Source organism: Anopheles darlingi, chromosome 2, assembly GCF_943734745.1.
Source record: "Anopheles darlingi chromosome 2, idAnoDarlMG_H_01, whole genome shotgun sequence".
Classification (NCBI taxonomy): Eukaryota; Metazoa; Arthropoda; class Insecta; order Diptera; family Culicidae; genus Anopheles; species Anopheles darlingi.
This window is the reverse complement of record NC_064874.1, coordinates 20,084,615-20,111,896: the sequence shown is the minus strand read 5'-3', so window position 1 is coordinate 20,111,896 and position 27,282 is coordinate 20,084,615. Positions and strand designations below refer to the sequence as shown.

General features: G+C 47.9%; 6 protein-coding genes across 17 annotated transcripts in view; 1 reads left to right on the top strand and 5 right to left on the bottom strand.

Moving 5' to 3' along the window:
* Positions 1–227: 227 nt before the first annotated feature.
* Positions 228–8,022, bottom strand: LOC125948934 (uncharacterized). Its single transcript, XM_049675493.1, has 2 exons — positions 6,989–8,022; positions 228–1,076 (listed from the first exon to the last, which is right to left on the bottom strand). The coding sequence occupies exons 1-2, from the start codon at positions 7,179–7,181 to the stop codon at positions 685–687; spliced, it is 585 nt and encodes a 194-aa protein (XP_049531450.1). The 5' UTR covers positions 7,182–8,022; the 3' UTR covers positions 228–684.
* On the bottom strand, positions 1,231–2,137 carry LOC125948931 (uncharacterized). The gene is made up of 2 exons (XM_049675489.1): positions 1,604–2,137; positions 1,231–1,515 (listed from the first exon to the last, which is right to left on the bottom strand). Exons 1-2 carry the CDS (start codon positions 2,048–2,050, stop codon positions 1,336–1,338), a joined length of 627 nt encoding a protein of 208 aa, XP_049531446.1. The 5' UTR covers positions 2,051–2,137; the 3' UTR covers positions 1,231–1,335.
* LOC125948929 (uncharacterized) lies at positions 2,304–6,709 on the bottom strand. The gene is made up of 2 exons (XM_049675487.1): positions 4,557–6,709; positions 2,304–4,488 (listed from the first exon to the last, which is right to left on the bottom strand). The coding sequence occupies exons 1-2, from the start codon at positions 5,022–5,024 to the stop codon at positions 4,309–4,311; spliced, it is 648 nt and encodes a 215-aa protein (XP_049531444.1). The 5' UTR covers positions 5,025–6,709; the 3' UTR covers positions 2,304–4,308.
* Positions 8,023–8,877: 855 nt separating the features above from the next.
* Positions 8,878–11,373, bottom strand: LOC125948846 (myogenesis-regulating glycosidase). The gene is made up of 2 exons (XM_049675328.1): positions 9,580–11,373; positions 8,878–9,517 (listed from the first exon to the last, which is right to left on the bottom strand). The coding sequence occupies exons 1-2, from the start codon at positions 11,318–11,320 to the stop codon at positions 9,327–9,329; spliced, it is 1,932 nt and encodes a 643-aa protein (XP_049531285.1). The 5' UTR covers positions 11,321–11,373; the 3' UTR covers positions 8,878–9,326.
* A 390-nt stretch (positions 11,374–11,763) lies between these two features.
* On the bottom strand, positions 11,764–14,688 carry LOC125948833 (uncharacterized). Its single transcript, XM_049675302.1, has 2 exons — positions 14,581–14,688; positions 11,764–14,514 (listed from the first exon to the last, which is right to left on the bottom strand). Exons 1-2 carry the CDS (start codon positions 14,642–14,644, stop codon positions 11,933–11,935), a joined length of 2,646 nt encoding a protein of 881 aa, XP_049531259.1. The 5' UTR covers positions 14,645–14,688; the 3' UTR covers positions 11,764–11,932.
* A 468-nt stretch (positions 14,689–15,156) lies between these two features.
* The window catches only part of LOC125948872 (casein kinase I), a 78,571-nt gene continuing 66,445 nt past the window's right edge, over positions 15,157–27,282 (top strand). For 3 of the 12 annotated variants that reach the window (XM_049675385.1, XM_049675384.1, XM_049675382.1), the window contains exons 1-2: positions 23,386–23,542; positions 24,418–25,483. In XM_049675385.1, the coding sequence (XP_049531342.1) occupies positions 25,350–25,483 (134 nt within the window). In that variant the 5' untranslated portion in view covers positions 23,386–23,542; positions 24,418–25,349. Of the gene's footprint in view, positions 15,384–23,385; positions 23,543–23,729; positions 23,755–23,801; positions 23,825–24,417; positions 25,484–27,282 lie in introns of those variants that run through there. The other 9 variants (XM_049675393.1, XM_049675387.1, XM_049675375.1 and 6 more) reach the window with 7 other exon arrangements.

Genomic DNA, 27,282 nt, shown 5'->3' with positions numbered 1-27,282 from the left:
CAATTTTCATAATTATCCTTGACGAATCATATTATGAAGCCAATTGAGTACTACGCCGTTAAAATAGATACTTGCCGTTTGGTCATTTTGTATAACTTTAAACATGTAAGAGAGTTTTATCAAAATATAATTTCACTTACGTTTTTAAATGTTCGTTTCAACTGCATCCGATGTATTCTGCAAAAAATGTGGACAACGCACTTTAACTGATGGAAAATAATGCGGGTATAATAGAGCAATATAAGTGTTAAATACGAGTTTTATTCAGGGAATAGTGTGTCTATAACTCTTGTGTCAAGGGAAGGAAAACATAAGGAAAGTAGTACTTTCAATAGTTTAACACAATTAAGCACTATCTGTGCTCGTAGTCTACCTGTGATCTTAGTAAGACATTTTAAAACAGTGATCCATTCTATAAAGTAATGTCTTTAACTCCTGCGTCGGAGTTTTGCCATTTTACACAGCCATATCTCTCTCTTTCAAAACACTGGAATAAACGTCCAAAATCTTCGTTTATAACAAATCGAATACCTATACTTATTTGATCCCTGGCAATACTTGTTTCATTTAGTGAGCTGCACAAACAACTGACCACTAACTGTGCTCATTTGATATGCATCCCTATTAGACTTTTAATTCTTCTTATGCACCCGTTTTCACCGAAAATGTTTCATGCTGCAAGCTTTAAGTATGCTCCTGAGCCCCGTGTTTATGTTTTTCGCGCTCATCATCCATTGGAAGATCGTTGTACGTTGCGGCAGCACCGATGCGATGTTCACCAATCTTCCAGCGCGTCCGAACAACGGTGGTGGCAGAATCAGCCGAACTTGTTAGCGGTTTGCCTACCTCCCAGGCATATAGTTTTCGCTTTACCATCGTTGGTGTGTAATCTTCCGGCTCGGAGTGACGTTCGTTCGGTGCGATCGCTTCACTTGGCATCTTCGATGTACCTCGAACACGTTCGTAGTGAATCTCGTAGTCCTTGCCGAGTAGTATAAACCCATCGGCCATGGGTACAATATGTGAGGCACGCTCGAGATAGTGAATGTCCGTCATGTTGCGTATCTTGTCGATATCTACATAGGATGAAGAAAAACAATATATTTATCAATATTATGCGGCATCATCTAGAGAGAAACTATATGACAAATTATCATTACTATCATTAATTATGCCAATCGTTTAGGTAGTTGCTCACTGATGAGTTAAAACTACTAATAGTACTAGTACTTGTATATGACACGAATAACTCAAAATCATACAACGCTAGGCTAGATAAAGCTCCCCTGGAAAACGTTATGTTTATTGCTCATATATCATATTTAATACATGCCTTCACCAGTTCATCAGAGTTCTCAAAACGCCCTTGCTACGCACGCCGAAGAAAGCTTGATACGAAAACAGCGTCACATTGTCCTCGGCTTTAAATATCGCATCGTAGCGATAATCGCCCGTAGGTACTGAAGACGGTAGGTGACGTTCTTCGAGCCAAAAAAGGACATTGTATGTGGTATTCTAGAAGCGAAATTCAACCGTGCCGGTAATGTGAAATCACTCTCTCTCTCTCTCTTTCTGTTTCGCTTTCTTGGATATTTATATTTACCCCAAACGGACACGGATGATTGAATTGTGGTATCACCTCAGCGATGACTGAAAAGATGTGCCTCGAAACGACATCCTTGGACGGATTGTTTAAGAAGGAACACGCTTCTACTAGCATGTCAATAGGATCGCTTTGAATACTTTTAAACTTGTAGCTAAGCTTCACTTTCAAATATAGTACGTTCACAAGCTCCGGAATAGTTAGTGAGACGTTGAGAATGGTTGGGAGATTGGGACGCTGCTGGGATTTGCAGTAGTTGAGGGTGGTCCTCTGATAAGGTTGCCCGATACAAACATAACGCGAGACGTACATAGTATAACCTTTTGTGTCATTGTTGAAAATGATCGTCTCAGGGCCCGTTAAAGGGAGATCACCACACAGCACCAATGCAGTGCTTGCTAGGCACAGGGTAAGAATGAGGAAATACTTATTTTGGCAGAACTCCATATTCCGGGAGCTGCTCTTTCTGCTAACTATGTGCTATAACTGCTATAACTATGGCAGATGGAAGCGCACGTCATTTTTATACCTTTAATCGGCTTCCAATTGGTTCCTGCAAAATCATTAAATGGCAAACGCAGTATTAAAATAACATCATCATTACATATCACATTGAGATTCCTAGAAGAATATTAGTTTGATTATGCAGCGCATTACGGATTTTGTTAAATATTGATGTTGAATTTCTGTAACAGCTTGTGTATAAATTTCTATTTGGGTGAGAAATGTATTGGATTGTTTTTCTTGATAGTAACCGTGGTGGCCTTTAGAATATATATCTTTTTTCTACATTACTCAACAGTCTACTTTATGATACAAGCCCGACGATCGAAGGGTAGAACGGTGAAGAATTGTGATGGTAAATTGTACTCCTTTGATAAGGATGATTTGTGCAAATGTATCGCGAAACGTGCAGTGTGATATCAATCATAACTTAAACGAAAAATGTTCGGACAGCACGCCAACAATGGCAGCATCAAAAAGTTACTCCAATCAGTCCATGGCTTTTAGTCGACTTGATTTAATGGTACGATAATGTCTTTCATTAAAGTACTTTTCCAAATACCACATTAAACACGCTAGCAATGCTAATGTACTGAGATATTCATGAGCTTGTTCAGATCGATTATCTATCTAATGGTTTTAGTCTCTCTTTGCGCCAAATCACGCCATCAGATATTCAACACATCTGTGTGGATGATGAATCTCGCATGGTAATGTCATTAACTACCTCGACACAATGCCACAAATTTCATCCATCCTATGCATATGCCCAGCCCTTCCCTATACGTATTAGTGTCCCCTTCATGCGATCCCTACCGGACCGAGACGAGGGATGCGCTTCGAACATTATAAAATATGATCCAAGTCAATTATGTTTGTTTTATGTCAGTCATTTGTCAGTTGAACCGTGCTGTGAGCTGAGGTGATGAAAGATCGCGCCCGCAATTACGCGATCACAAATGCGATGTTTGAAGGCTCGATAGGCCTCCGAATGTGAATGCCAAGGACGACCAATATGAACAATAATCCCACCTTATTCCATGATTGCGTTGGAATTCCCGGGATTCTCGCAAAACGTCAGTGAATTAGATAACAATCTGATAACGAATAGTTATGGCAAAAATAAACGATAAACGACATAATATAATTGCTATCATTTTGAAGCTTATACTTAACCACTATCTGCTCGCCAACAAACATGTCCCTCGGGCGCACTAATTTTCACTTACACTGCATTATTCCTCGCTGCTCTGCTCCATTCCTCGATCGAATGCTTCTGTACAGCCCTTGAAAACCATCAGCGTAGCTCTTGCAGTGTCGAATATGTTTCAACATTTTACTTAATTTTCATTCATCACCACTCTCGGAACCATCATCACTCGACCGGGCCACCATCACAAAAATTCCTACGTTGCCTTCCCCTGTTCTAATGAACCTTGGCGAATGTTGACATCCTGCCAACATGCATCAACCGCAAAAAATGAACAGCGAACCACAAGCCATTGCTAAATTGAGTATCAAGAACATCAACAACTGGCCCTCCAATTAAGCAACGTGGGTCCCTATCTGTGGGTCGCTGTCCGCTAAGAGTGACCGCACCAATCCGTACATCAACGGTCGACCGCGCTTCCTTAGCGTCGATCTGGTATGTTTATCATGGCGTGGGAAATTATTTGTGTCCCTCCGGTGCACCACGGTCAAGCGCGCTCGTTCACCTTCTTGTGTGCAGCATGAGGAGGTTTGACGTGAAGTTTGTGCAATGGGATACCTCCCTTCGCAGATCACACATTTCACTGGTGTACTTGAGACTGCGGCAGGTTCGTTCGTCCTGCTAGTGCTGTCGCTGACTTGCTAAGCACGTTTGAGATCCGCTCGACGCGATGAGACGCGCTACGGTTTCCCCTGTTTGATTTATGTCGACCGCTCGCAGTAGATTAGCCAGTCGATTAGGCAGATTATCTAGGATTTTATCGCCGCGAAGACATCGGTCATCATCATCGGTTGGTCGACAAAGACGCGGTTTCCATCTCGCTCGTTTCCCAAGAACCGAATATTAATGCTTCATTTTTATCTCACAAGAAATACCAGGGGTACATAAATCAATTTTCCTAAAACATTCTCAACGAGATTGATGGATAGATGTGGGTTTTTCATAAACAGTGGAAAGTGTGTGTGTGTGTATCTCCTGAGCAGCGATGCTACTACCAATCCATGATCGAAGGTACGACACCCTTTCTACGAACCGAGAAAAACACCTGGTAAGCGAACATGGTCCGATTGATCGCATCGCGAAACCAGCAATCCATCCGAAAGTCACCGGCTGGCATGGAGTCAGGGAAAAATCGTTCCTCGAGCCAGTATACAATCGTGTACGTAGTGTTCTAGAAGGAGGAAATGGATATACACGGATGGGTTGCTTAAAGACAGAAGCTGAAGAATGAAATCTTACCCCATGCGGGCAGGGATGCATGTACTGTGGCATGGTCTCCATCAGCACGGAGTATGCATGGCGCGAGAAAAGATCGTTCGAGGGTTGTCGCATATAGGCACAAACTTCTTCATGCAAATCGATTGGAAAAATCTGGTACGTCGTGTACTTGTAATACGTCTTCACCTGCAAAAACACTTTGTTCACGACCTTTGGTACGCGGATCGACATGTTGAACAACGTTGGCTCATTTCTCCGTAGGCGTATTTTGCAATACAGCAGCTCGGTCTCCTCATATGGCGATTCCACACAGACGAACCGGGATACGCGCACAGTGAAGGGTTTCGATTTGTTGGAGAGCACGACACGGTCAGGATATTTCACAGAAGACAGTACCTTCGTATCCATCGAGATTGTACAGTTAATGATCGCCAGGATGGCGAAAACAGTAACGAATAGTCCCGTACAAGACGAAGTACTCGACGCCATGCTTAGTAATGCGTTCGAAAGGATGTTAACGACGATGTCCGAAAACTCAATGCTCGTCAATGTGTGACAATGCTGGAGATTTAATGTGACCGGTGTCACTTTTGCGCGATTTATGTTGTTCAATTCGTAAATACCTCAATTGTAACAATTAAACAATGATCTCATAGAAAAAGGAATGGGTATCCCCGGTTACCGTACACGTAGGCCAATTACGACAATCATAATTGAGATCAACGATCCATTTCGTGCAGTTTTGAAGATCCAGATCATATTTACGTTGCTGATTTACACGGCGAATGTGACTTATTTTCCTATTTCTCATAACAAGGCTATTCCGTTTGTGTGTTTCAAATTGTTTTAATAACTATTTTTAATGCGTGCTAGGGATTTGAAAGTTATTGGTTCCGCAGCATGACTCCACCACAACCTAGGGGGATGACATCCACATACCAATTTTTGAAAGGTTCAGCATTCAAGGAAAACCAAATTCGTTTTTTTTCAAATTCAGTTTTCAACCAGCGATCCGTGCATTGTTCTGATTTTTGTACTCCCTCCCTTGCACAAAAAACAATCGAAGCCATGAGAGCGCCTAGATTTACACACGATATTGCACCGCGCACGGTGCATAAATCTAGGCGCTCATACACGCGGTTTGAACAATGCGCGATGCCCAAAAAAGAAATTGGAAAAAAATAATTTGGTGTGGAAAATTCCTTGTCACGAGATTCATCACGAGGCAGTCAACTTGCGGACAAGAAATCTAGAAACATCTACGCTTAAGATTTGAACCAATCGGTCTCAATGGATGGCACAATATTTAGATCAACATGCTCTCTTCGTCGTCGGCACATTACCAATCAAACATTTGACCCTTTGCGACAGATTTCATCACGATGAACGTGTGATCAAAGTCACGCACGCAGATAGTATGCTTGGTTACTGCCACAGCTGGATCAAAACGATAAAGCAAAGAGCCGCGAGTGTGCCGTGGCAGTCAAGGTTATCCATCATGCTGTATGATACCTTTTAATCTTTGTCCACCCCAAAAAAGGGCCCAACACAAGAGAGGTAGTGCAATCGTCATTGATAAACGCACCAGGCGATTGGATGATGTAAAATCTCGGCAGTTCGCTTAACTGTTGGGTTTCCAGGGCCAGCGCCATTTGTTGGGTGTTGTTTTCGAGCGAAGTAAACATCTTCGAGTTTGTAATCGCTGAACTTTTGGATTTTCAATACAACGTAAGCTTATCCAATGGTCCATCGGGAAATCAAAAAGCCCCCCGGGGGGTTGCTATTGGTTTGTGGGTGTGAATTCAAAGTGAACCTTTGTTTGACCGTGAGCAACCGTACCCAAACAATGGAAACTCAAACCAACCCAAATGAGATGGCAGTGATAGTGGCCAAACCGACTCCAAATCCCCCTCCAATCCATCATAATCCGCATTGAGTTACGTAATCATTTTTTTTACTTTTGCCGGACCCGCCTAGCATCGATGTCGCATAGTCGATGACACATTCTCCCTACTCCCTACTTCTTGGTGCTTTGTAAGACAGAGAATGGTCGTATGTGTCGCCGTTGTGCGGTGGGACTGGTTTAGTCATCAAAATCGGCAATCGTATGATAGCATTCCACCACTACCAGCAAACAGCACGATAAGAAAAAGAAAATCGATAGATGCACCCAACAGCAGATGCCTTGTGCTGACAAATGTTGACATTATTAGCAGCCTGACCTGGATCGCTTCGAATGGAAACCACACCCGTTACCATCGTTGCGAATGTGTGTTGGCACGGGCTGCTGTGGCGACGAAAATGCCATTCGCCAATTCGTCTGCAGCACAAATCTGACCAAAAACCAACCAAAGATGGCTGATTTGAATGCTTTGATTTGCGTGTTTGCGTGCTGTGATTTCAGGAGAGGTTGGATGTGGGGAAAAGGGTTGATGGTGATGGGGGTTACTTACCACGTACCACGAAGTACCAATAGTTGGTGTCACCAAACTCGGTATACCGGGTCGCGCCACGACGCTCGATTTCGTCCCACAGTCGCGATCGTTCGTGGCGCAGGCTGAGCACGTACGCGAAGAAACCAACGACGAACGTTAGAAACAGCGCGATCACGAGCAGAAAGACCTTCGTTGTCGTGTTTAGCACCATGCTGTTTGCTGCTCTGACTGCCTCTCCGTGCTACTATCGATTGACTGACGGCAATGTGGCGGGATCGAGTCAAACACACTTCTACTTCACACACTTGACTCTTGAGCTAAGTCGTTAAAAACGGATGGTGACGTGGCGCACACACAGATCCGAGCGGTCTCAAGATACATGACCCCGGGGATGCTGGATCACACGTGCATATGGTCGGTGTGGGCACATTTTTTTGCACAGGTATTGTATAAAGAAAAAACTTTTTATCAGCTTCACCATGCGATCGAGCCTGGGTCCACCGCCTCTCCGCCCGAAAACCAAACCGGAGGAGTTCCGGTAGGTTTTAACCGGTTTTCGCACACCTTAACCGCTCGCCGCAGAAGCGACGCCGGCTAACGGCAATCACAGACGCTACAGTACTCGCCGTCTCGCGGTTTATTTTATAAAAAAAAAAAAACAGCCAACCACAATAATGGACGCACGTAGTCAACCACACCACCCTGAGCCCCCGCCTATTGTGGGCTACGTTTTCGTTGTTTACGTTTCGACGAAACCCTTTTACTTCTCGTTGCGCTGAGCGGTTCCTTTTAAAATAGAACGATTCTACGTCACATCCACCACATGATCACTTCGCGTGACACGCACCAGCGCACACGCGTTCTATTGGGTTGTACCCAGCTCGCAACAACACGCTAACTAACGACGAAGACGTCGTGACCGGTGGACTTCTCGCGCGAAACTCGCCGTCAGTGCGTATTTAGTATTGGGGCCCACCCCCAAAGCGTTACACCGTTCATATGCTTCATCGCAGATGCGCGCACACTAACACAGATGATGATGCGCACAACGATCTCGCTCGGCGGGCGCGCCACGCAATACTCGTTTTGGTGGGGGGGGGGGGGGGGGGGGGTGATTGGGGATGCGGATGAAAACAAACGTGAATTGCAACAACGGCATTTGGGGCGTGCGTAAACACTAGGTGGGTTGGCGTTGTAGTGTTCGTGCCATGGTGCGTGGTGCACAACACAACCAGCTTGAGCGATAGCGACCCCTCGACTACCTCTCCAACGTCCCCTCTTCAACCACACCATCGACTAGGGGAGCGCACGGTAAATCGGGAACTGCGCCACATTTACTACCGGGAATGAGATATCAATTTGAACTTTAAACATCGAATCACACGAGATAGCTACTAAAAATGACAAAAAGCAATCTATTGTCGATCAAACATCATGTGACGGGTTTTTTTGACGGGTTGAGTTTGATGCAGTTTCTTGTCCCTGTTTCACCGATTCACGACACGCTACGCCCTGAATATCTCATAAGATAACCGACTGTCCGCCACGCATCATCGCTTACTGCATTGCCCATCTGCGATCTTTGCGTACTTTCAAAGCCACTGGCCACTTGCGTCGATGACCGAGATCGCGCGTGGCGTGTGAGTATTATATTAACCAACGGCGGCCTTCGGTCGGTCTCCGGGTTTGGCGATGGCCCGGCGTGGTGCGTGGATGCTACCAACTACCAGCCGCCCTGTAGGTTGCCGGTAATATTGGACGGCTCTCTAACTCCATCTCTAATGACGCGAACCGTTGGAAGAGGGTTTTTAGAGACACGCTACTAAGCTATCGTGGATGCGATTCGGTTTCGTGGTCAGTTTATTTGCGTCTCTGTTTTGCGTTTTTTTGCCGCTTTTTGCGCTGACGTTAGGAATCTCGTTTGGCTTCACTTCTTCCTTTCACTCAGTGGGGTTTTCTTGATCTTCGCGAAACTTTCGCATCCATCACCTGCCTCTGGTGGTTATCTTATTTCTTTCCTCTTTTTCTTGTGCGAAAACACTCGCATCTCGACACTGCTGAACGCACACCGCAAAGGGTTTATATGTGAAAAGCATATAGAGGTGCATGGGACCTCTCCCACAAGTTTGTTAGCTCAAGATGGGTGCTGTGAAGATGGCAGACGAAGAATATAAATTGGCCGTTGGTGCCATGTTGCTTTTAAAAAAATCTTTCTAATCGATAACTGCTTTTTGCTAGTGAAAAATGGAGTATTAACCAAAGGGTCAGGGCCATTCTATTTGAATTTATTTTATATTTCAACTGATAACCTTGGAATTTTATTGCTGTTGCAACATGAACTGGCCAACAATAGCATTCACTCGGTGCTTCTCGTAAAATATGGTATCATGCTAAGCGGTGCTGGGTAGTTCCGTAACCACGTTGGCCCAACATGCTTCTGACCGGTGTTACCATCCGTCCAGGCACCCTTCGGTAGATAGATGTCGCGTGCACGTGCATTTTCCACGATGACCGGTGCGGCAATGATGTCATCTCCCAGGAGGAATTCTGCAATGAATGAATAAGATAAGGAAAAAAAAGGCCAGCACTGTCAACTAGCCAACACTTACGATCGTAGATGGTCTGGGCCGTTCGATCGGTAGGATCGAGCCACCAGAGCGGTGCATTAACGGGTGCTCCCTCAGAAACGGCCAGTGCGAAACGCTCCATGATGGCCGGTGTTATCGAGCGGTGCAGCTGAATCATAGCGAGCGAGATGGTGACCGTTTCAGGGTCAAAGTCCCACGGAACATACGAGAACTGAATGCTCGGCATAAACACGTTCGCCTGTAGCCACCGGATGAACAGCTCTTTCGACGGTGGCTGATTATCGTAACCGTTGCCACCGACCATATCGGGCAGAACGAGCGGATAGCCAACCATATTGAGCTGCAGGAGCGTTGTAAGCAGCGTCGGTAAACCATTGTTCCAGCCCCAGTTGGAGTCCTTGTCGATCATGCGCACAAACACGGGCAGATCCTGGGTCGCCTGGGCCGACCGGACTTCAACCAAATCCCCGAATGTGGCGACCGTGCGAAGATAATCGCCCACGATTTGAGTCGGTCGTCGCGTCAGTGGTCCATTGAGCACCGGATCCGGAGGTGTCCAGCTTGATTCGCCCGCATCAAACTTGAAGCTATCGATACCGGATTCCTGTAGGATGGCATCCAGCCGGGCCGTGAACCACTCGCGGACTTCCCCCTTCGTGAAATCGATGTACGCGGCCTGACCCTTCTGGCTATTCCACCATTCGGTGTCGGTACTACCGGTCCAATCGGCCACCAGGAAACCGCGTCGCTTTGCATCCGAATACCAAGGCTCACAACCCTTGTTGATGAAGGGATGTATCCAAAGGGTGACTCGTTCGAAGCCGAGCGACTTAATCGCCGCTACGGAGGCACGGATGTTGGGGAATTTGGTACGGTTGAAGGTAAGGGCACCGTAGCACTGTTCCCAATCGTCATCCAACTCGTACTGACCGCGGAACCCATTGTTGATAATCTCTTGTGCGAACTGCTGCACGACCGTCTGGTCGATGTCTCGCTTATATCGGGCCCAAGTCGACCAAATTGGATCGGCAACCATCGACTGGGCCGGATGGCCCGTTGGGCGTCCAAATAGTTCCCGAACGGCAGCCATGTGTGCCACCTTGGCATCGGCGGCTACTCCAACGGTGTAGCGGAAATCATAGCTCGGTCCATGGGTATCATACGGTAGGCTAGCCCTCGTCTCGAGGCACAAGAAACCCGGTTGGCCATAGTTTTGATCAACAAACAGTGGTGCCCACTGATCGACGTGGACAAACGAACCGAGTGCGTTCAACCAGTATCGATCCCCGACGCCACTGTTGTCCGCCTCCTTGGCAACCATGCTGTACCGGTTGTAGTGTTGCTTTTGTACTGGCCAGTACTGATGCTTCTGTTGCGGTCCACCATACCACTGGCTACCGAGCAGATTGACACAGTCTACGATCGCTACACTGCGTGGTACATCGCTCCGCACGACCGAGAATTGCGAGTAATCGCTTCGGTCGACATCACGTGACAGTTCTAGAACGGTACCATCATCATTGGTTAGCGTAAATCCGGTGGCCGTTTCAGCATGTCGTGCGGTTGGTGAAAGGTTTGCACTGAGTCGTATCTGCTGCACTAGGCGCCCGTTTTGTGTAACCCGCAGTTCACGAGACTGGAGGTTAAGGTTAACCACTGTCGTTGCTTCGTTAAACGTGATGCTATACTCGGACTGGGCACTAGTTGGTAGAAGCAGTGGCAGCAAGCACACTGCCGTAATCACGACACCACGAGTCATCATTTCAAGGATTCACTGCACATTCGAAGTCACTATGTTCACTTGCGAAGGTATCGTCCTTCGCTAGGGAGCTCCCATCGGGGGTCGTACTTATATACGTATCCCTATCTCCGATCGATGGAACCGGCCATTTGTGTCTTCCTGTGATTCTTGAAGTGGGTTGGTCAATATGTTTTTGTGCGATGCCGATATAGTATCACTTCCTTGGCTCTTACGAAGCTTCTGGTTTATCTCGTTGAAGAGTTGAACAAACTTACGTTCGCAGATAACGAAGAAACCTTCCGAACTGGTGATATGGAGGCCGAAAGTCCTCCAAAAGGTGTTGCTGTTTTTTTTAGTGTGATTTGAAAGTTCAAATTTCTTCATACAATAAAACTCGTGGGTACTTACCCTGGATAGTACGGAACAAAAATTCCATAGCAAACAACACATCTTTATTGGTCTATACACACTGGGCGTCTAAGTATCACAATAGCTTAACAATTTAAAAACTGCCCTCGATTTCGATCATATTCTTTTACATCCTAAATCAGTCTTATCGAGAGAGTAGCGGTACAAAAACACATCTTATTTTAAGGTTTTTTTTGGGAGAACAAATTTTTTTTGGAGACACAATTAGCGTTCAAAATTCGTCATCGTGGATGGAGTTTTCCTCGGCGAGGGTTTCTTAGGTCGCTTGACGAGGGATGTTGAGGACTGGTAGTACGGTGTGCGCGAGACGGCAAGCTCCTGGCGCAGCTGATGCAGCTCCCGTGTTAATTTAGCCCACTGCTCCTTGTAGTAGGTCTTCGATTGTGCCGTTTCATCAAGTGCTCGCCGTAATCCTTCCTCTTCCTTCGCCCATCGCTCTCGCTCCTCGTCAAGCTCCATCTGCAACGCGCGGTTCTTCTCTAGAAGCAACTGGTGCTGGTACGTTTGTTCAGCCAATTGATCCTGCATCTCTAGGCACTGTTTGCGCGTTGCTTCGATTTGGCATTCGGCCTCCTGCTGTAATCGAATTGCTTTGGCCCGTATCGCCGTTAGTTGCTGATGAAATTGGTTCTCCTGCTGTTGTACACGCGCATCGTGCTCGGGTCCATGGTACCGTCCTTCCAGAGTACGGCGTGCTTCTTCCAGCGTCGACACTAGGGTTTCCGCATGTGCCAAATGATCGGCCAACAGTTTTTCATCTCTGCTCTGCTTGGCCTTCCAATCACGGGTTAGCTTCTCGAGATGTTCGACCTCCTTTTCGCGCAGCTCCTGTGCGAACCGTTCGCGCTCCTTGCGCATCCATTCTTTCTGTTCCTCGAGTAGATAGTAGGCGATTGTTTCATCGAACGGTCGTCCGGTAGTGTGATGTTGGCATGCTGCGCCTTGCTTGGAGGGTATGGTGTGCGAAGAAGGCTTTCGGGATGGTTGCGCGGGACGTAGTTGGCTGTTGTAGTTTAGTCCCACTTCCTCCAGGGTACAGGTTACGGATGCGATCGCTATGCTTTCGCCCGAATCATTCACCAACACTACCACTCCGCTCGATCGCTTTTCGCGTGTTCCGACGAGCAGACTGCCGTTGTCCAACCAGGCGTATGCGTAGAGACCGTGGGGACCGTTAAGTGTTAGCTTTGATGGTTCGGATCCGATAGTGGCAAGTATACCGTCCGGAAGGGTGGAAAACAATAGCTTAAGTGCCACATCGCCAAACTCTATACGATCCGAGGGAGCAATCGTTTCCGGGAGTAGCTCCAGCACAGTCCTTGTGAACGGTGTATCAGCCTTCGGGTGCTGCAAGGTTAACTGCCACATGCCGGCCGATGGATTTACGTTAAACTTAACACCACCGATAGCGACAGAAAAGGCAAAGGTGCGTCTTATATCACGCAAATCCTGTTCGGCGGTTAAAAGGATCGTATCGATATCGACTTTCTCGTGTCGCTCGCTTGTTTCTTTGGTTTGCTCGGTCGGATGTTTCGGTTCTGAATACTGGGCTTCCATATCTTTTGTTGGTTCCTCAATGGATGTTTTCGACGGTTTCTCCTGCATCGTACTAAAAACCATCATCTCGCAATCGCCATCATCCATTGGACTGGAGGTGGGCTGCTTGATTTCACTCGATCCTTCTGCGGCACAAGAAATATCGCTTCCCAGGAACCGAAGAGAAAACTTACACTTCAACGACGGTTCCACCTGGAGCTCATCGCCTTGATCACCTGTTCCTCCATCTGCCTCAAGACGTTCGATGTTTTGAATTGGGAAGATGCGTACGGCCGCCAGCGTGTCATTATGTGGGCCATATTTTTCCTTAAATGCCGGCAGATCCTTTTCCACTAAAAAATTTACAAAGTCAATCACCGTCGTTCCCACGGGGGTCCTCACCGGGTCTTCTCCCTCGAGTCGTTCACGATCTTCACGCAACACATCGACCGCAATCTTGAAATCATCGCACAAAAAGTGCCCCAGCGCTGCTATTGAGCTGCGCACGTTGATGGATATTTTCTCCTGCACCGTAAATACGGCCGAACCTTTTTCCTTCCTTTCGGCCACCGGTCCATAATGGTCACCGAGCAATCGGTAGCGCAGCTGAAATGTGTTTTCGCCCGGGGCCAGCCGGTCCAGGTGTCGACCACACTTGAGTACGATTTCTAGCAGAAACAGATCGGTATCCTTATCGCGGTTGCCAACTTGCAATAGGCCACGATCTTCCAGCAGCTCAACTGCCTCCGGTAGCCGCGTAGCGCTGGGATTTGTGAAGATGGTCGTTTCCTGTCTTTCCTCGCTCAGCTCGTCGCCTGTGGATGAATCCTTGCCATCGTCCGTTTGCAGGTAGCGAGGATCGGTGATCATGACGAGGAGCTGTAGTTCCGGTTTGCGTTGTCTCCAGCGTTCAGTCTCGATCCCGATCAGTCGATACCAGCGAGGTTGAATTTGCTTCGTCCTGATCAACGGAACAACCGGAACGGAACGGAGCGGTATAACGACACTGCCCACGAGGGACCGGCGACCGTCGGGTAGCGATTCGAAGCAGTCCAGTTTTATCGGTTGGTTTGTGGTTTTCATGCGCTTCACCGAGAATCGATCGCACGCCCAGACGATGCTTGCATTGAAGGAAGCCGATCCGCCACCCGGTGTGATCGGACGCCGGCTGATTGTGTTCAGGGTGGTGTGATCCAGCGAGGCGATCAATGCAATCTTCCGCGAGGGTTTATCCTGGTGGAACCGTATTCCTGGAAGCGAAATCCCGTGAAAACAGTTAGAAGTCTACAAGGGGCGAGGAAAGCACGGGGTTTTACCTTGTATAATCTTGAGGAAAATAACAAGCTGCTCTTCGTTGTTGGGCGTTTGTCTGCCTTCCATTTTGCACTGGAGTTGAAGCACTTCTTCGCCGATTTTTCACCGAAACTCCAAATCCAACGCCAACGTTTGCTGAGATTCAAACTTTCCTCCCGTTTTTCGTCTTTCGAGCGCTGTGTTGTTGTTGTTGCAAAAGGGGCTCGCACTTTTCGAGCAGTAACTGTCAATCAGGGTTGTGGTGAATTTCGCACGAGCTTGAATTACGCTGATCAACTGCTCGACTTAGCGGCTATCATCCAAAAAGAAGAAGAAGGCAAATAAATTCCACGCAAGAAGAAGCAGGCAGAATTCCGCATTAAATTTCGCCGCCGGGTCTAGAGCGCCGACCACGCTCAATAGGATTAAAAAAACAGTTGATTGTATCTTTTATCCTGGCTCCTGTGCTGTTCGATGCAGCCATTCTTCTTCTTCTTTTTCGATGATACCCGCCAAGTCGAGCACATGCGAAATTCACCACAGCCCTTGACAGTTACTGCTCGAAGAATTGTCGAAAAACTACTCGAAAGCGTAGAGTCTAGGGCGAGAGAAAATTGTGGTCGGAGGCATTTCCGCAAAGGAGGCAGAGCGTTTTGAGGCCCAAACCTTAGCGCCTTTGTGGATCCTTTTCCGTGTGTAAATCGCCAAGGTAAATCGTCAATCCTGTCTGCACATAATGGATAGAATCGTGTGAACTCATCCGCGGCTTCTTTCGGTGTGCTGGGCCGAAAATCTTGTGAAAAAACGGCTGTGGCGAGTGGTGGAGGTGCTTAATATTGTCCGGGTCCCCGGGGGTGCGTCTGGAAAACGGGTGTTCCTTCCCGAGTGTTTTTCACGATATCGCGTCGCGTTTCGCAAGTGTTTGGCCATCTTTTCGTCCCTCCCGGTCAATTTCGGCGTACGGAGACATTTCCAGCTGCGAGACCTCCCCCGCCCGTTTCGGGGGTCCTAAGGGTCTCCGGTTCGGGTTGAATGGGCGAGTACGGGAGTAGGGGTTGAAGCGAGGGTGATGGGAGTCGAAAACTAGTTTCTTCACGCAAGGATTGAAGTGAAAAATTGTGCAGAACTCGGAGTTTGAATCGCGAAACTCGGGGGCTGGTTCATCGTAGTCCCCAGCAAATAGAAGATCGAGCTGCTTTTTTGGGCTAGCCGAGAAAGAGACGAGACGAAGCTATCGCTTCGAACGGGCGAGTGAGTGAGAACGAGAGAGTGCTCGAAACGGTTCGAAATGTGTGTGCATTTGTGTGTGTGCGTGTGGTAGCGCGACTTCGATGTGGGGCCTTGGATCGGGAATAATTTCTGGGGAGCATTTCCTCAACGCTACTTTTTTTGACGAACAATCGATCGTTGGGAAATGATCGCATCATCGAAACACAGAAATGCAGTTGGAAAATTTAGCGAACCCTCCATGAAGCCAGCGCCACGTACCAGTGGGTGTAATTATCGGCCGGTAAGTTCAAAATCACACGCAAACATTGCTCTTTAAGAACGGGGATTATCTTATTCTTCAAAAAACAAAAAAAAAACGGGGGCTGATTCATCGCCATCGTTCGCCGGATGCTGGAAGAGGTTACGGCCTACGGATTCCGTTGGCGGTTCCATTTAAGGGACACATTAAACTGTGGTTCAGCATAAAACCAGAAAAAATACCTCCCAACCCGAACGAACGGAAGATGGTTCGGATATGATGAAGCCAACTAAGATCGAATTCATCTCCGTGCGAGCGCGCCGGTACTGGCATTTGGAGGTTTCTTCTATCCCAAGCTAGCACGCATGACTCATCGACCACCGGTACGCACTCGCCACCATTCCACCGCCAGACATTCGCAAACTTGTCCCATTAAGAGCCGGTTTTTTTTTGTTTCGCCCCTCCGTCGGTAATATCTTTTCCATCGGCACAACGATCTTGCCGAAGAATGGGGTATGGATTGACCATGACTTCAGGTTCAAAGGTAGTACAGTCTGGCAAATATGGTCTTAAAATTTGCGCCAAAAGTCCCGAGTGTCTTTCGCAGCTTCTTGTGGGAAAAACCTTCCTTCTACATTGATGATGATTCATCGTTGGTTGCGAAACGATCGCAGCACTCGTCATTTCGAGTGGCGCATGCATCAGCGAAGCATGGTTCCGGTGTGGTTCCATCGCAGTTTCCTCTCTGCATACAATGCCCTTTGCAACGTCGTGAAGATTCACGCTCATAGCCGCGGTTGGGAAATGCACAATCACCGCCACCAAATGGTGTATCTTTTACACCAAGAGCGCCGCCGGACCCTCAGAGCGACCTTCGTGCGAATGGTGCTTAAGAGGTTGCGGGGCTAGGAAGAGTATCCGGCTAAATTCGCCCCCTCCCACCCCTTCCTTCCCCCTTCTGGGCTGCTCTAAATCGGTTCGCAAATAAATCCCGTTCCATTGATCCGCGCTCTACTTTGGCCCCACATAAAACAGCCGCCCGCGGAAAACCGGTCATCGATCAGCATCATCAACAGCAGGAGAGAGGGGCGAGGTATAGGAGCTTGGTGCCTCTTGATCGCGCTCGATGGGGTGGCGATGAAAGGTGGGATCGCGATGCGAGAGATGCACTGGCCACAACACAACACCGGTCGACAACACCTGTTGTGGCCGCGGCATACATAGCGTTGTACGTTGTAGTTGTTTATGCTGTTCGTTCCATTTACACACTCCCCAGCACGTAGCAATATAGCAGCAGCCGCAGGTGGTAAGAGAAATGACGGCCCGTTCACCTGACCGAACCGAACCGACCGATTATCAGCGTGAGTCAGTCACAGTGGCGTGCATGACGATGGTTGTTGGGGTCTCGATCGATCGTAAAGCACCGCCCATGGCTAGGGCAAGATAAAACGAACGAACGAACGAGCGAGTTGCGGCCGGACAGGAAGGCAGGATAAGTGGCGAAGGTTTCGTGTTATCAGTCACCTGCGCGGCTGCAAAGATTAGACTGCTCTAGCGAGCAAGCAGCCCTCCTTCGTTTCTTAGCATGAGAAGGTACGGGCACCAGCTCGTCTTTTACTCCTGATTAGCTCCTTGAGTTTAGGTGTGCGTTTAATTTGCCCCCGGGATTGGTTTCGGTCGGTTGGGTGGGTTGTTAACACGAGAGAAAAGTTGGGGTGATGATTGTGACATTAATATTGCCTCGTACTTTGTATCATTATTACGGCATCATGCTTCTATGTTTTCCCTTTTATTGTGACCACACCCAGTCATAGCTCACGCATCTCTCACCCTTCTCTCTCTCTCTCTCTCTCTCTCTCTCTCTCTCTCTCTCTCTCTCTCTCTCTCTCTTTCTCTCTCTGTGGATACTGCCACGTAACGGTGTGCCGTAAAATAGAAAAAAGTTATCGCATTTAACAAAGAGCAGATTGGTCAAGGTGACTACTACTGTTCGATGTTTGTGCCTCCGACAACCACCGCAGCACGAAACAACCGTCAATGTCACCGGGAGGAGGCAATGCTATCAACTAATTCTACCATTTCTGGGTAAATCCGCAAGACATCAGCAGCACGCCTCGTTATCAGCTTCCAGGTAAATATGTATCTTGTCTGGTAGTTGGGGCCTTGCTGCGCTAGTCGCTTTTATGGTACGGTCGTGTGTACGAGGTGTTAACCGGCAACTCACGCACGCAGATAATGAGATTACCCTGGGATGGGGAAGAGGAATGGGAGAAAAATGTGACACAGTTTTTTGGCAGCTCAATCCCACATAGAAATTTTTGATGTTTCTAATTCGGTCTTCGATGCTCTATAGATTTACTGAAGGCAATCTGTCAATGTGTTGAAATTCTAATGCACTCAATAGAAATCGTCCTCTGAAAGTTCTGATCAGGAGTGGCAAACTACTTGGACAATCGAGAAGAAGATCTCCAGTGAAGAAGGTAGCGGTATGATAGCATTTCACAAAGTTTCTGAGGGTATCCGTAAGCTTCGTACATTAGTATTCCACCCTTGCATTGGTAATGAAAACAAAGGAAAAAAGCAGTCCTTTAAGTCAGATGATTATTTTGGGGGCGAACAGCCCAGTCCTCAAAATCTTGATAATTCGTTCAAATAGAAAGAAACGACACGGTTGGCTGAATTAATGATGGAATAATGGTATCGACATGGTAGTATCGTATCAACTATATTCCAGTTCTTCTTTCAATAACTGGAAAGTTTGACGTTGGTGATGTTGAAGTTTCATCTGGTATCACAATAGCTCAGCAACGAAACATTTGCAGAAGCACAATTTAGTAGCACCAATATCATGTATTAATGGATTCTGTCTGCAACATTTGTTGGATGAGGAAATGTTCCATCTTTTGTACATGGTTCTAAATCTTTTCGAACTCAAAACTTTTTATGGTCTTTATAACGAACATAAAGTTTGTGATGGTGCCTAATCGGTGTTCTCATCATCTCATCAAATTCTTCGTTTCCTAACTCTCTTCACATGCATCGGTTTTTCGTTATCTTCCCCCAAAAAAGTGAGGCAAATCGAGCGCATAATTATCGCCCCAAATGAATTACTGATAGTGTTGCGGACGTGACACCCTCTCTTTGCGGATCATAAGTGTCGCCGCACCCTCCTCCATTACACGCTGCTTGTCATTAAACAACATCGTTGTCAAAGAGAGAAGCGCGCGTAGCAGTCAATCCGGATTAAGCTCTTATAAGAACCGCTCAGCAGCTAAGTAACAAGCTACATATAAAGCGTGGCGGATACGTTATCAAAAGGGTGTCCAGCCCAGCAAGGGGGGTACGCATTTGCGCGTCTCTCCCCCTCCCCCCTCCCGCTCCTCTTCCCCACAGCCACACCAACGGTGCTTCATTATCATCATTATCGCGACTGGACTTACCGTTTTGCGCCGATGGTAGCAGGGCAGCCCGAGGGAGACTGCTTCTCGAGTAAGCAAATAACATACCTGCTGGCACACACTGGTCCCACACCGCTGGTGCCATCCAACCCCCTTTCCCCCGGGCGCGTTTGAATTCTTAAACCGATTACGCAATCGCTCGATACGCATGCGTAGACAGCATCGTCTTCAGCGGCGGTGCCCCGGGATCTTCCGCTAACAGCGGTCCCCTACCAGACACCAGACAGAGATGTGGATGGACGGAGCCGGTGTGCGACGGGAGGAGGTTTGGTTTGTTTGTTTGATGTCACGCTGATTGAGTTTGTGGTTGCAACCGATCTGCGGGGCTTATGCGAGCCGCGAGTCATGTGTGTTAGTGTCTGCTGACTGGCTGGCTGGCTGGCTGGCTGCTATACGGACCTGAAGCGGCTTGATTCGTGTTCGTAATGCGTGAAGGAACGTTGATAGCAACAACCAATCGCCTTATAACAGTACTCTCGCTTGATCGAGTTGGAACCGCGGGTCCACGGCGCTGCTCTATGTTTGTTTATACCCTCATACTATTTCTACGTTGCTGCTTCTTCTAGTTTCGGTTCCTATTGACCCCTACGACCCGCAGCCAGGCGATGGGGTTGATATCGGAGAAATACCGTCTCGTCTTACTTCGATCGTTGTGTATGCGTTACACTTTGATCAGTTGTTCGATCGCCTATTTGGGGACACTCCTTCTCCGTTAGTCATCATCACTGCTGGAAGAAAGGGCGCTGCGTAACATTGTTTGCTCCATAGGCTTCCGAAAGAGGGGGGGACTCAGAGAAAAGGAAAGGCTTCCGGTACACGCACACCGACAATGTCCGGTTTTGCAGCAGTCCATCAATTCTATTGTTCATTCATAGATCCATCGAGCCAGACTATGGTGGTGCATCATGAATGCTTGAGTGAGTTGCGAACGCTAGAAGGGTTTATAAAAAGCCATCTATCATGCAATTGTCTTACGAGGGACGGTTCTCTGGTGTACATTTTGCTAAGTAAAATTCAATATCTTGACAAAACAAAGGGTAGCAAAAGGGTAATGTTAACTCAGTCGTTGATTGAGTGGATCAGAATGCAATGATATTTGATTCGTGTCGAAACATGGAACAGTGTATGATTCACCTGCTTTGCCCGCTTGAAGCTGCACAATCAATGTCCACATAGCCGTCGTCCTCGTCGTCGACATGACCGAACCTGTTACACTGTTAGTTACAATGAGAAGGATGCAAGGACCGAAGATGAAAGAAAGAGACACACCGGTAAATGGAACCAATCTCGTCCTTTCATTACCCTGTGCACTCCGAACTCCGATGTTCTCCTAGGTTCTGCTGGGTTCTTTGTTATCTATTACACCCACTTTACCCCGCTCAATTTACCCAGCACCAGCACAGGCTATGCACAGCCATAAGCGGAATATGCTGCTGCTGCAAGGAGCAAAGAGCGGACAGAAAATTGCAGACAGTACTCTCAGTTCTTCTCGGTGAAGCTCTTCACGAAATGTGGCGTTTTGTGTGCATGAGTTTCGGAAGGAGATTGATTCCTAGGATAAAGTATTTCCCCCTTCGCTGGCTCTTGCTGGTAGACCATGTGGTACATGTCCAATACATAACCTGATGCTTCGCTTAAGGTGTACCACCATGGTCAACCTCTTTATCTTGATGAATCGACCTGTTGGGCCTCGTTGAATCGTATTTCATCGTGCAGCCGATGGTATACACTCTAGGTGCATCTATGGTATCTATAGCAACCAGGCATTCAGTTTAGGATGTCTTGCTTGGTGTTACATTTAACTGTCTAAACATTTTCCGAAGAACGGAATCCAATCAATCGTACGATTGTGCGAGGAAACAATTAATTTTCTCCAAATTTTTCCCTATATCCACTGCTTTCCTAGATGCTTTTGTTTATTCATTTGAAACCAATTACGGATTCCAATTGGCTGCAGTGGGGGGAAGTGTAGTGTGCGTTAGCAGTGCCGTGGTTGTTTTACATCAAAGCACGGCGCACTGTGAGTGAAAACCATTTCCTACGATTTTCCACCAATTACCACACGACGGCGCACGGCATAGGGATGGCTGCGGACTTTGGAAGAAATGCTGGGAAATTTTCCCACTTCCTTCCACTGCACGCCAGGCAAGCAGTAGTTGTGTGTTGATACAACAGCCAACAATCTCCTCCTTCATCGGCTGCAGTTTTTGTTTATTTTCCAGTGTCTGTCTCACTTCTCCAGCAGCGCTGTTTGTCCACGGTGTATACACCTGGACCTTGACCGGCACTCTGGGTGCTGCGTTCGCTTCATTCATTAGGCGATCCCGGCCCGGGTGGGGTTCTCGAAGGCTGACGTTTTGTGCCGCTTCCTCCAAAAGCAGCAACTTCCCAAGTGCTGCTCTTTGGCATCTTTCGCTCTATGGCCTTCTGCCAGACGAAGAACCCGTCCCGTTCCATGGCTTCAGTGCTTTCTCTCCCTCTCTCTCTACCATCCCGCTCCGGGTGGTCACGGATGGCGCCACACGTGTTCCTGGAACACTATTTTTAATTTTTCTCTATGTTTTTTGGCTTCAAGGTTTTGTGGGGCTGTGTCTAGTGCTTGGTTTAAACAAACTAGATAAGGGATAGTTCCGTCCGTTCGGTGTTGGTGGACAGTAGGATCTCATTCAAGAGATTCTATCTATCGTTTCATTGATCGGATTCTCGCGCCAGGTTTTCGCTTCGGGAATGTGTGCTTTAATGTTGCCTCTTTGTGCACCCGGACCCAGTGATCGCTGCTCGCTGCTGCTCCGTTTTCAACCGTTTGATGAATTTTCCTCTCGATTGATTACAAATTTTATGATGCCATTGCTTCGTCGAACCATCAGCATCTTCAGCCACATTACCTGGATCCATCCATTGGTCTGGTTCGGTTCAGTTCCGTTCAGTTCAGTTCGTCCGGTCCGTGATCATGGAAGCGAAGGTAATAGGTACGTGGGGTAGTCAACGAGGTGCATGTTTCACATCTGCGCCACAGACACACAAGGTTTTAGCCTGGCAGTCGCCTGGTCTGCTTCGTCACACTGATATGCATGAATGAAACGTTTAATGATGAAGGAAGGAGGAAGCGGATGGCAAAACGTTGAATGGGCTAGGCGATGTCGTGAACGTCGAGGAGACATGGATCGTGTACGCAAGACCTTTTTTTAAGGACCATTTCCGATAATAGCCCTGTCGATGGGGAATGGTTTGTGCGGCTTTAGCCAGAGCGTTGTTTCCTGGGTACACTTTGTCCGGTTGCTTTTTGCACAGAGGACCTTGACTGGCGCATAATTCGTCGAACAACACTTATACGGACGCCACGCCAAAAACAGCTTAACGATCAACGGTGGTTCTGGCTGGAGAAGAAGGGGGAGGGGGGAGGACTAACCGAGGGAAATTGTGCCATTTCCCAGCACGCAAGAAAAAGGGCCGCATGCAAATGCATGGAGGAAGGGGAAAAACAGCAAGAAAACTCGCGAAAATCGAGCACTTATTCGAGTAGCAGTAGTTGGTGGCATACGCAACGTGAAATGGGCCGTAAATTAAGTTAAATAATCAAAAGACGCTATTTCTAAATTGATTCGAAGTCAGTGTAACCACTCGGAAGCGCGTAATGGACCTTTTTTTTGCTAACTTTTTGTTTCGACTTTCTCTTTGCAGGCCGCAGTTTCCTCGAGCAGATCTTAACGGCCCCCGCACCGACCAGACTACACCAACACACACTCGCAGAAGCTTGCACTGTTGTGTTAGTGACTACCGCCTTCTGTGTACGTACGGTGCAGAGCGCAAGAGAGAACCAGAGGCCGAAACTAACAGGCCAGAGCGAGCGAGCCGATGATTTGATGCGTGTGTGTTAGTTACGGGTTGCGTTAGTGGGGTGTGTGTGTGCGTGTTGGAACACAAAACTGTCATCTTTACGTGTGTCAGGAGATTGCAGAAATCCGTTCTGAAACGTTTCGTGAAAAATCGATTTTTCCTGAATGTGGGCTGGAACTGCTGCACCCAAGCGGGATTCACGGGCGTGCGTGCGTGTGTGAGGTGTTTTCCCAAAAAGATATTCCCCGCGGTGGTGTGCAGTGTCGAAGGCGGTGGATATTTTGTTCCTATCGGTTGCTGCTGCGGCGACGGCGACGGCGGTGGTGGTGGTGGTGCTCGTCCCCCCTGCTGGAGTCGCGGAAAATTGGCCAACCCTCCCACGCATGCCAGCGGTCGCAGGGTCGCGAGCGATCGAAAAGGAACGTTGCAACTCCGTGCGTGTGTTAATTTGATAGCGTTTGTGCCAAAAGATGGACGGATCGTGTCGGCAGTGATTACTCCAGAGTGGGTATCCTCAAAAACCCCAAGAAAATCCCACAGAACCATCCAAGTGCACAGCATTCAACTCAAGGCAAAAGCAAGAACAGCAGTACCAGTGGCAGTGCCTACTAGTAGTTGTGTGCGGTCCTTCCAGCCGGGAAAACGATGTTGGTGAATACACCACTCCGAACAACGTCCTGGTTGTGGAAAATGAAGTGATTCTTTGACCGCACGAGGAAAGGAAAATCGCACGCGCGCTTCCCGTCACGTCATATATCCAGCCTACTAAGTAGATCCTTATTGTGTCCCGAAACACACCAACACCATTGCAACGTACTGTCGGTGTGTCGGTGAGAGGAAAATCGCGCGATAAAAAGGTCCTTTTCGTGTGCCCCAAAAGGAGGTGGAACTGCGTCCGCTCGTGGAGGGTATGGAGGGTTTGAAAGTGATTTTTCGTTTCACTAAATTGAAAAGACACTAAATTTAGGACATCGGAACACTGCGTTAACCGGTGTTGTGGTCAAAGAAGTAGAATGGATTTCATGTTCGGGTTTTGTTATTGGAAAATCGGGAAAACTTTAGCTTTAATGCATCAACCTTTTCTCGCTCATTCACAGGCCGCATTCAAAGGGTGAATCCTCCCTGAAGGTCTCCTTCGATGCGAGAAGGATTCTTCATCGATTGGGCTACTGATTAAACCCGCGAAACAATAGATCATCCCCATCATCATCATCGGCATCATCACCGTCACAGCAATGGCGATTAGCTAGTGATCTGCCGTGTCGAACTGTGTGTGTGTGTGTGTGTGTGTCTTTGTGTTTGTGTTTCTAGTGTGTGCTAGCTAGGTAGAGTCTGTGTACGATCCGTGCAGAATAGAGTAACCCCCCGGTCTATGGCCATGAAGTGAGAGAAGTGCGTCGTGAACGTGCGTGCGGTTTCGCACCGGTTCGACGAGGGGTTCCGGTGCAAGGTGGTGTGGTGCTGGACGCATAGTGTCCAGCTTGGTGCAGTTCCTAGTGTTTTGCGCAAAATACATTGTGAAAACTAATCGTCGGAGCGGGAAGCAGCAGAAAAAGTATGCAGTTACCATCAACCCGATCCTGCCATCACTCGATTGCGTTGTTGTTGTTGGTGTGCATGTGGTGTGTTGCTCATCCTGACCGCAGGACGACCTACTGTTGTGCGTACCAATAGAGCGAGAAACAACATTGCTGCCACCACGCGGAGTAGTAGGCTGTGGTCCCCAACATCATCCATCATTTGGTTTAGTAACGAGTGCAGCGAACGGAGGGGATCTTGACGAAATTCACGATCCGTGTGTGCTTGATCAGAGAAGATTGCTCTCTCGCTGGCGTATTATCAGTACATGAAACACGGTGTTTTGAAGGATCTTCAGCGTTGTCCCAACCCTACCAGTCCCTGGGTGTGTCAAGTGTGTTAAGGATACCGCGGATCCTGAATTCCCCGCGCGTGGCTCCGAGTGTGTGTGTGTGTTTACTTCCCATTCCGTCTTGAGTGACCGACCGACATCTTGGCGACAGAACCGAAAATGCAGCGGCGCGGCGACGGCAAGGACCAGCAGCAGCAGCAGCAGCAGCAGGCGCCGCAGCAACCACAGCAACCGGGCAGAACCGGGGCCGAAGCCGGTGGAAGCCGCGAACGCGACGTCGCTCGACAGGCTAGGTAAGCTGCCATGTTCTTACCGTTGACCTCTCTCCGTCATGTGCAGCATAAATGCATTAGAAGCATCCACTATCACAGTTGCCAACGAACCGGTGATTATGCAATTGAAGGGCGATAAATGCTACCAATCATAGGCACTAGCAGGCAGTTGAAAAAACGCAGTAACGAAGCAGTTGTTAAGATCGAAGCCTACTACCATGACTACTACCTATTACTAACTGCAACTGCATGCCGTTCGTAATGTAACTCGCCCATCACCATCATGGTTAGTGACGAGCTAATTGATATGTTAATCTGTTTTCGTCTTATCCTGACCACCCTCCATGCTTCCTTTGGCCTGAAACCGGTCGATTGTAAGCTCCCTAATGTAATGCTTCTAAGTAGTAACTAAACTGCGGATAAGCAAATATCAACTATTTGCGACCCACCCGGCCACAGTTAGCGCCAAGCGTCTCGCCCCTATCGGTAGTAGCATAAATAAGGACAGTCAGTCTGGTAGTTGACACTTAAATTAGCACGTGCGCCGAACGCGCATGATAGATGGCGTACCGCTCCGGTGCTCTCTTCTACTCACGACCTAGCGCGTCATGTGACGTTGCGCGACGTTCTGGCCGAGGGAGGGATACACGGTAATCGCTTTATCCAACAACAAATCCAATTCCTCCATGCAGTCGTCCTGACGCAGGTGGGTGGTGGGGGAAACCACATTCGTCAACCAGCAGCCAGCGTCGTCTCGGGCTCTGATCTCACTCGCTGTGCTCTGTGTTTGGCGGATCGATTAACAGAAAACGGATAGCGCCACCAAAATCATCGTAAGTGGTGTGCCAGTTACAGAGCGTCTTGGAATCCTTTCGCGTTGCTCTGGTTGATTTATCGCCCCCAAAGTAAGCCCCTAGCAAGAGGGAGGAAGAGGAGGGGATAGGAGGTCACAAGCTCGTGTTGGTTTTAGCGGCGAAATGCACTTTTAATCGATCTCCGAACACATTAGCAGCAGCGAAACATCGGATTAGGGACGTGCAAATGAGAAGCGATACATCTGGTGCACCATGTTGGCATCGTTACTTGTGCCAAAGATTGAATAATGATTAACACGAAGTATCTAAATTGAGATTAATATTGCGCAGCCCTGAACACAAACACGTGTGTCTCTAAAATTACAGCATAAATCAGATGCACATGTTGGGTTCTTCTATTTGTTGCCGGGCCAGCTGCGAACACTATACACATAATCGCGGAATCGGATAGAGGAACGATTCAAACGCAATACAATATTGCATGAAGCCAGGTTTGTCCGTCTGACACGTTGATCTGATGTGCCAGTTGATGGGCGACTGATTGTGCGTGGAATGTAAACTTCCGGTGCGACAGAGATGAGTTGTTTCTAGACCTCGGTCGGTTATCAAAAGACCGATTCATCCGGCGGAAAATGTGCAAATGCGAGAAAGTCAGAGCATGAGAGAGAGAGAGAGAGAGAGAGAGAGAGCGAGAGACAGCGAGAGCTAATGCTGTGTTGATTAATAATTTATGAATCATAATCATTATGGCCTATGTTTCGCTGATGACTTTTGTAGATTTAACTGGCTCGTAAGAGAAACTCAGCTTTTACTGTCATTTTCAGCAAACAAACAATTGCTGCAACAAAGCAAACAATATTACGGCATCGTGCTCTCCATACTGAGACCAAAAAAAGTTCTCATACATCCTCCAATCGCGCTGGAAGAAAGAGACAAGATCACACGCTGCTCGCTGGCTGGCCATGATTCGATCGCGATCCGGCCGGCGTTGATTCAAGCGAGAAA